The 8,874-nt window shown below is 36.6% G+C and overlaps 2 protein-coding genes across 2 annotated transcripts; one reads left to right on the top strand and one right to left on the bottom strand.

Annotated features, from left to right (window-relative positions):
* The first annotated feature begins 53 nt into the window (after positions 1–53).
* Positions 54–6,667, top strand: LOC112007221 (sister chromatid cohesion protein SCC4). The gene is made up of 10 exons (XM_065762626.1): positions 54–170; positions 340–841; positions 1,224–1,262; positions 1,358–1,479; positions 3,075–3,221; positions 3,379–3,468; positions 3,555–3,679; positions 4,364–4,569; positions 5,884–6,008; positions 6,137–6,667. Exons 1-10 carry the CDS (start codon positions 54–56, stop codon positions 6,323–6,325), a joined length of 1,662 nt encoding a protein of 553 aa, XP_065618698.1. The 3' UTR covers positions 6,326–6,667.
* A 536-nt stretch (positions 6,668–7,203) lies between these two features.
* On the bottom strand, positions 7,204–8,422 carry LOC112007223 (NAD(P)H-quinone oxidoreductase subunit N, chloroplastic). The gene is made up of 4 exons (XM_024039544.2): positions 7,897–8,422; positions 7,695–7,811; positions 7,494–7,579; positions 7,204–7,312 (listed from the first exon to the last, which is right to left on the bottom strand). Exons 1-4 carry the CDS (start codon positions 8,320–8,322, stop codon positions 7,249–7,251), a joined length of 693 nt encoding a protein of 230 aa, XP_023895312.1. The 5' UTR covers positions 8,323–8,422; the 3' UTR covers positions 7,204–7,248.
* Between the last annotated feature and the right edge of the window lie 452 nt (positions 8,423–8,874).

Genomic DNA, 8,874 nt, shown 5'->3' on the forward strand with positions numbered 1-8,874 from the left:
CATGATGTGTGATTTTACAATCTGTTGTTGTTTGTTCTATTGCGTGTGTATAGATGTTCTTTGCAACTTCCATACTGCACGTGCACCTCATGCAATGGGATGATGAGAATTTGGTTGAGCAAGCTGTTAATAGATGCGATCAGGTCTGGGATTCGATTGAGCGGAATAAAGTAAGTGTTGTCTTCTTTATTGTTGTATGCTACTTTTTCTAACTTTAAATATGCGGTAATATGATTGAGAATGATTTGGAGAAAGAAAATTTTGGAAACATTTACTTTATTGTTGTAATGCTAATTCTTGTTTGTATGACTACACTCTTGCCTCCTTGCACCTATAAAGAGAGAACAATGCCTTGGTTTACTCTTCTACAATGAGCTGTTGCATGTATTCTACCGATTTCGTGTCTGTGACTACAAGAATGTTGCACAACATGTAGACAAACTGGACGCTGCTGTGAAGGCTGATATGCAGCAAACACGGGAGATACAGGATCTGACAAATGAAATAAACACCTTAAATCAAAGTCTCTCCCGTTCTGACCTTCATTACAGGGATAGGTCAGCATTGGCTGAAAAACAAGCTCAGCTTCAAGAGCGGCTTAAAAGTAAGACTAGATTGAGTTCAAGTGGCCAGCATTATCTGGAGCCAGCATATTTTGGAAATGTGAAACGGACATTGGAAGATAAGCTTGAGCTGGCACCATCTCCTATAGATGGAGAGTGGCTACCAAAAAGTGCTGTCTATGCACTAGTTGATCTTATGGTGGTCATTTTCGGACGTCCAAAGGGTCATTCTAAGGAGTGTGCAAAGAGGATACAATCTGGAATGCATATCATCCAAGGTTGGTTTCTTGGACTAAGATGCAGTTCATTGTTCTTCCCTTTGGTCTTAGTTAGTTTATTATAATTTATGAATGCTCTGCATCTCTTTCTTGTTAGAAATTGATTCTCCATTCGTATATGGCCCTTCAGTTCAGATCAGGCTCTTATAATAACATGATTTCATTATTACCAAAATGAAAAACGTCACATCAGGGTTCGCTTAACTAGCATTCAGTCAATCATTGTAAAACAAGTTCCTAGGCTTTTACCTCTTTGAAAAATTATTTCTTATACACCCAGTTGATCGGTTGAAATGGTCTTTGTTGCTAGTCAGTTGGGATTTACGAATTTCATATTAGTTGCAACAATGCTTAGAAATCTGAATAGTTATCTTTCTTGCAGAGGAGCTGGTGAAGCTTGGAATAACTGATGGTGTGAAAGGTGAGCTTTAGCTTTTGATGATGCCTACAACAAAATGGTTTCAGTTCCTCTATGAACCTAAGGTTATGCAAGCTTTGTGAATCTTTTTTGTGCAGAGGTGGATTTGCAGCACTCTGCCATTTGGATGGCTGGTGTGTATTTAATGCTACTAATGCAGTTCTTTGAAAATAAAGTGGCTGTAGAGCTCACACGGTCTGAATTTGTTGAAGCACAAGAGGTAGGTATTATGCCTTCCTTATTGCCATGTTTAATTAGTCTCCTTTTCTTCTTTGAAAATTTTGCTTTTTTGGGGAAATGATGGGGTGTTGGAGGGGAATGGCTTGCCAACTTTTATCTATATCTCTGTCAATTTTTGGGCTTTCTGTTCAGATGCAAATATACCGTCCGGTATTCATGCTTGAGTTTAATATTAAAATTCTTTATAGCAATATATGAAATGGTATAATTGAATCATTAGGTTAAACCGCATTAATGTGTTCACAAAGTTTCTGTCCTAGTTTTTAATTTTATCTTCATTAAGCCTAGTTATTGATTGTATAGTGTTTGACATGGTTTATTCCATACGCTATGTGGATGGTATTAGGGTTCTCTGCATTTGTTTTTGGAATGGAGAGGGACTGCTTCATGATGAAGATTTAGTTTTTCAACTAAAGGTGTAAATAGTGCCATATGATTTAAAATCAGTTATCATTTCTTACTTAACAGAATTAGATTTCAAAAATCTACATTGTTTATTCCGTACGCTTGAGTGTGCCTCACGCTTTAAGCAACACTGGTCTTTGGTTGGTCACTGGATTGGGATTGTGGAGAAAAAAAACTGAAACCTTCCCTCACAGTGGCAAGGCCTCACCTACCAAGAAGATAGTGAACTCTGACACCACCTCAATACTAGGCCGAGAGAGTGAGCAAAAACAAATCCTTATGTTAATTTACCCAAATCGATATATGAAAAACAACATTACAATTGCAACAACAAAATGCAAGAAGCAAGACAAAAAACTGCAGGTGGGTGTATAAATCCGAAGAGGGAATGGCAATTGCATCAAGAATGGGGATGGCCCATTGAACCCACTGTCTTTAGGTGAGAGACTCTCCCCAACCAAAAATGAAATTAATAATAAAAAAATATTAATTTATTCCTAGATTTTAGAATAACTTAACATAAAATAAATATAATTTCAGTGAGAATGCATCTGATGCGTGGACAACAATTTAAAAAAAAAAAAAAACAAAACAAAAAACTATTGTATGAACAGATTTATGGGTGTAGTCTCTAGAGAGGTATTAGAACAGGTTGGGAAAAACTCTCTGCCTTTCTTTCTATGTAGTAGGGGATGGTTGGAGAATCTGATTTAAGCATGATGTGTGATGTGGAGATCAATTTGTATTCTGATTCCTGATTTGTTTATTTTATTTCTAAGAGGAAAGATGCTTGCGGTCTCCTCACTTCAAACGCCCAATCACCCCAAGCTTCCCCACATTTTATACCAATAACAAGTATCCAAAGACAATCACCCTCCTCTTGAAAACTCCATAACCACTTACCCATCAAAGCTTAGTTAAAGGTGGGCAACTTCCTCACACAAAATCCCACCATTCGTGAGTAGTGCATGATAGGGAATCTCCAAACACTTCATAAATCTATAGTTGCGTGCAGGCAATTGTTTGGATTGGAAACTTATAGTTTAACTAAACCTGTATGATCTGTTATACTAATAAATTTAGAACTTTGACTTGCTACCAATTTTTATAATGTGCGCTATGCACTTTCAGTTCCAAAACAAACCAGTGTAATTTGTTCTCTGTTTGCAGGCTTTGGTGCAGATGAAAAATTGGTATATGCGCTTTCCAACAATTTTACAAGCTTGTGAAAGTATTATCCAGATGCTTAGGGGGCAATATGCCCATTACGTAGGCTGTTATAGTGAAGCAGCCTTTCATTATCTTGAAGGAGCAAAGGTAAACTCTTGAATGTGCAAGTTCGATGCCTTCAATAAAGCTTAAGGCATGACTGTGTGTGTGGATGTTTATCTTGTTTAGCAAGTGCTTGAAAGCGCAGGTGAATCTAATTTAATGAGAAATCCAAATTAAATGTTCACGTGTGTTGTTTGTTCAGCTCACAGAGAGCAAAGCAATGCAAGCTATGTGCCAAATATATGCAGCTGTGTCTTACATTTGCATTGGTGATGCTGAATCATCTTCACAGGTGAAATATTTCTTGTAAAGTTTTGCATTTTCACAGTAAAATTTTTTGGCAGTGAATTATATTTTGACACAATATTTTATGAGCAGGCTCTTGATTTGATAGGACCTGTTTATAGAATGATGGAGTCTTTTGTTGGAGTCAGAGAGAAAACGGGTGTTCTTTTTGCCTACGGCCTTTTATTGATGAAACAGCATGATCTACAGGAAGCACGGTAGATGTTTCTACCATTAATTAACCTCTGTCCCATTATAGTTTATCATTTTGCCTTATATTCAAAATAGTTTTCCTTTGATATTGAGGTAAGTCAATTTATTGTGTTTTCCATGGGATTTGAAATGAGCCCAATTCATTTCCTTAAGCAGTTATAATGAGCTTATAGCATAATATCAACGGAACCTTTTATACATAAACTTGAGATGGTCCCTATATTTTAATCCAAAAAAAAAGGTCTTTCTTAGTCTGTATTTCTGCCACTCTCATACTATCATTGTCCTGACAATCAACTTATGCCTTCAAATGCCATGGAGGACCAAATGGAACAGTCTTCCCCAGAATGAGTCCTTCAATACCCTTGCTGACTATCTTATGACTGTCAGTTTGAACTTGTGGGTAAAAACACAAGCTTCTGGATAAAGAAAGGGTACAGAAAATGAAAACATTAAAAAAGGAACAACTGCAGTTCCTTTGCATGTTGACCACAATTTCTATGCCAAATCCTGGCATCCTCCTTTTTCCTTTTGTTTTCCATAAATATATTTTCAGTCTTCTTGGATCCCTGGAGATAAGCTAAACGCAAATCTATAAAATAAATCTCACTGTTATAGTTCTTTACGTCAACCAACACAGTAATCTACTCTACCTCTCTCTCTGAAATAAGATGACCACTGTAATGCAGAAATCGACTGGCCAAAGGACTGCAGTTGACACACAATCATTTGGGGAATCTTCAACTTGTTTCTCAGTATTTGACCATCCTTGGGAGTTTGGCGCTTGCCCTGCATGACACTGTACAGTCTAGAGAGATCTTGAGATCATCCCTAACATTGGCAAAGAAGCTTTATGATATCCCAACTCAGATTTGGGTGCTTTCCGTTTTGACAGGTATATCTCATTAGCTATAATCTCTCACATTGTTTATGACCACTAACCTTTCACATTGCAACAAGGATTTTCCCATCATGTAGCATGCACAGGTTAGGACTGATCATTTCTTGGTTTATGGCTGGTATCACTCTTATATGATGTTATTCTATTAGGTATGAAATGAACTACCTGATAGGATCATGACAAATCCACATGCTTGTGCATCTTTTTAAAATGGCAACCCTGATGTTGAGTTTCAGAATGGTGAGTATGGTGTTAATGTGAGGTAGGATCTTTAGGAATTCATAACTAAATTTAGGGTTCTTGATGTGATCTTGAAGGTTTCTTGAATAGGGTTTGATGTTTGAGGGTTTAGGTTGGTTAAGAAATAAAAAATTGGAACTTGAATGAGTTCGATGGTTTTTTGGTGTTAAAACAGTGTATAGAATGAGAAACAAAGAAAAGATAGGTCCTGAGCAATTACTTCTAGGAAAGAGAAGGCAGAAAGAGGAGGCAATCACACCCTCACGACTTAAAATAATCTGCTGAAATTTTATTATATTTGATCTCTCTATAAAATTTATTGCCTACAGTAAAGCCTTTATATAATCTATTATTAATAATATTCTTACATTACTTATCAAAAAAAAAATATATAGGTTATTGCTAAACCTTTTTTTTAGAAAGATTATGTCTCTTAAATAACTTATTCCTAGAGAGATTAGGGCTACTAATGACAAAAGAAAAGTACTTAAGAACTTCTAAACCTAATGGAAAAGGTACTCAAAACATAAATAATTCTCATGAGCCTCTAGTATAGCCCATATTCCAGAAATATAGAAACTACTGAAGTACCCTATTTTAGTATAACTTTAGTAAAATTGAGCCAGCAACTTTCTAACCTAAAAGAAACTTAATACTTCATAAAAGAAAAGTAGCATGGGAAAAGTGCCAAGAAGGACCCTTCATCAAAACTATACCACAATTCTTGAATCTTTTTTGGTAATTAATCTTGGTTTTTTTGTTGAATCTTTACTGTTTGCATCATATTAGACCAAAGAATTAGAATTCTGTTCAGTGTTCTAAGGGAAGGTTAGTGTACTTTTTCCTGTAGTATATTGTTTGTTTTGATTGGCATGGTACAGAATTTATAATTTTGCAGGTTAAATATCCGAGAATTATATTCAGTGTTCTAACTCATCACTCTGCATCTGAAAGTATTTTGCATATCATTAGTACCTGACGCAATTGAGTTGAACTGGAATCTTTGGTTTTGCAAATTTATTTCATTTGACTATCCATTTCTCTTGCTACTATATAATGTTCTTGCAGCCTTGTATCAAGAGTTGGGTGAGAGGGGAAATGAAATGGAAAATGTTGAATATCAAAGAAAAAAGGAAGATGAGATGCAAAGGAGACTTGCTGATGCACATTCATCCATTCATCACATTGAACTAGTAAGGGCAATCATCTTACTTTCATGCTTTTAGTATTCTTTAAGTTTAGCTGACATACATACCAATGTATCAGATGATTCAGATCGGCAGGCATTTAATGCTTATTTTTCTAATGTAAATACGAGCAGATTGACAAAGTAAAACTTGAAGTTCAGCAATTTCATGAGATTGACATCAAGCGTGCAACCGCAGGCCCCTCCATGGGGGTCAATCTTGACATCCCTGAGTCCATTGGTCTGTCTACTCCGTTACCTGCTCCATCATCATCAAAGCTTGTGGATTTAGACTCTAGAAGGCGTGGGAAGAGGAAAATTTAGATACATGACATCCCCCCACCCCTCTCTCCCACTTTTTTTCAAATAGAAGTTCTAATTTTGATTTGTATATGTATTTTTCAAGGGGAAAAGAACAACTAGTAGATTAAATTAAAGGAGATTGATACTAGTTCTTCTACCTATCTACCTATAGATTGTATAGTAGATGGATCCAGCACAAGATAACATACTACATTAATAGGAGGGATGATGTACAGTTATTGGTTAGAATGAAGTTCTCGAATTTTATGCTCTCTCAATCTTTTCCCATGGAATAAATGGTAATGTAATTAGTTATTTGTGTACGCAAATAATCAATCCTGCAATGATTTTAGATGAGTTTTACTCTGCTATTGCTACCATGTAGACTAACAGGGTTGATGATTGATTATTCAAGAAATGTAGATATATATTTTCTCTGCAACATAGCTTGTAATTTAAATTGGTGCTTTTGTGGTAACAACCCATATATTCTTTTTCATGATTTGGATATGTATCGTTTATTGTGCAATGGAGGTTGTCTACATGGTCAAAATGTCTCACAAAAGTTAAATTTATTATCTTTTAATCTTATGATTAGATTTTCATATAACCTTTCAATATATGTGTTATAACTTTTTGCTATGTAAGCAATATTACAAACCCCACAGCCACTTGCGTGTGGCTTATTACTTGCACAATATCCTTGTTAAAGGAAACAAGAATAACTAGTTGTGTTTGTGTGCAATTTGTATTTCTGACAACATTAGTTCAACAAGAATTTAGTACTTGGTAAATAATTTGTGAGGACTCCAGCTTATTTCCTGTAATCAGTTAATATTTTTCTGACTTTGTTTCACCCCTGCAGTACAGCTTTTGAGGCCTTCAGCAGACTAAAGCTTGGCATAGGATAAAGGTGTTGACTTCCATTTGGTTGACTTGTGCTATCATGCTTCCTCATTTGCTGTTAGTCCTGCAATTTCTTTGAGTGGCTTCCACACAACCTTTCTCCTGCGCAAAGATTAGGAAGTTAACATAATATTCTCTGGTTAAGTGGTAGGAAGAATGTAGCAAATACTGTTGCAGAAAGTCAAGAACATATGTGTTGTTGAGGATAGGCTTTGGTTTAATTTGGCCAAAACACCACCTTTGTACATGCAAAACAAACGACTTATAGGTATGGGTATCCTACCAGTTTCCGCACTCGGCAATAACCCTGACTTTAGGCCTTAGGGTGGGAAGCAAAGCGAGAAACTGCAATTCTGACTTCGACAGAACCTGTGAGCAAAGGTATGCAATGCGGGAAACTATAAGATTTGATTGCATTCTTTGTTGAGCTTCTTGTTAATCATGTTAGTGGTAAGGGAAGACGTATACTTTCACATATGTTTACCTTGGCTTCAATTATCCAGACCACAAGTCCTTTCGCATCAGGAGGCAGTGCAGCTAGCCTATAATCAACCTCTGGTGGGAAATACCATCTTGCAATTGGCTGCTTCCCTACATGGGCCTACAACTTAACAAAGCAAATGTAAAGCCGGTATGTCTTAAAGAACAGAACTGACATTGAGTTTTTGGGCACAAAATTTACTCACAGGACAAACAGGATGAACCTTGGTGAGGGTGGTCTCAGGATCTCCAAGGCCTCGAGCAGTGAGGTCGAGAAAATAGTAGCCCTGGTATCTGAGTCGGTTAAGGTAACGTCCCTCATAGCCTCCCTCATGTGGGGTGTAGATTGCAAGGGCTTTGTGCTCTTCCACGTCTGATAGCCATCGGCCTAGATCAGGTTTCACCAAATCCCCTCCTATGAAGTCCCCTATTCCTATACCACTACATCTCACCATTCCAGCCCTTTTGTTTGCTTTATTATATCTCCCTCTCAACCCCATCATCATCATGTTTCTCTTTCCCATAATTGTTGCATCTATCAAGCAGTTGTTTCTTGCGCTTGGTGATTGCTGTTTCTGCTGTGGATTGAGTGAGGCAGGTGCTCCATAATTCAAGCATGCTGTGGCTGCCATTGTCTTGGTTTTGTGTTCTAGTTTCTAACTAGAGACTAATTCTAATAGTGGGGCAGAAAGCTAGCCATAACATGAAAATGACAATGGGAATTAGATAAAGGTTATTGCATGTCGTATTAGTTCTGAATTGTATGGTTGAGAAAAAGATAAGAAACAGCACTTCATGTATTTTGTGACGTTCAACTTGTGTCTAGGAACAAGTGGATCCTTGTAGCTGTAGGGCCAACAAAGCTCAATTTTCACCGAGAGTTATTGTCACAGCTCAAGGCTCAAGCCAAAGCAAACCGAATTGCCGAAGGATTTTTAGAGGGGAGGGAAACAGGTGGCTGTTCAAATTATTGCTTGAATTAATAAATTGGTAGACAAATTAATTTTTATTAGGGTATTGATCCGAGAACTTTTGTAGCTTTGGATGCACATTTAGAAAGGGTCTACACAATACATGACTTAATAATATATATATATATATATTAAAGAAAATCTATAAGCAATACAATACAATTAAATAAAAAATAAATAAACAAAAATTACATAAAATTATGTACATTAAGT

Source organism: Quercus suber, unplaced genomic scaffold (assembly GCF_002906115.3).
Source record: "Quercus suber isolate HL8 unplaced genomic scaffold, Cork oak 2.0 scaffold_20, whole genome shotgun sequence".
Lineage (NCBI taxonomy): Eukaryota > Viridiplantae > Streptophyta > Magnoliopsida > Fagales > Fagaceae > Quercus > Quercus suber.

Bases quoted from the DNA above. Each gene is read 5' to 3' on its own strand.
- LOC112007221 (XM_065762626.1), top strand. From the start codon at position 54: ATGTTCTTTGCAACTTCCATACTGCACGTGCACCTCATGCAATGGGAT. The intron at 1,480-3,074 runs GTAGGTATTATG...CTCTGTTTGCAG, and splicing joins AATTTGTTGAAGCACAAGAG to GCTTTGGTGCAGATGAAAAA. The intron at 4,570-5,883 runs GTATATCTCATT...ATGTTCTTGCAG, and splicing joins GGTGCTTTCCGTTTTGACAG to CCTTGTATCAAGAGTTGGGT.
- LOC112007223 (XM_024039544.2), bottom strand. From the start codon at position 8,322: ATGGCAGCCACAGCATGCTTGAATTATGGAGCACCTGCCTCACTCAAT. The intron at 7,580-7,694 runs GTAAACATATGT...CTTTGCTCACAG, and splicing joins TCTGGATAATTGAAGCCAAG to GTTCTGTCGAAGTCAGAATT. The intron at 7,313-7,493 runs GTAGGATACCCA...ATCTTTGCGCAG, and splicing joins ATTGCCGAGTGCGGAAACTG to GAGAAAGGTTGTGTGGAAGC.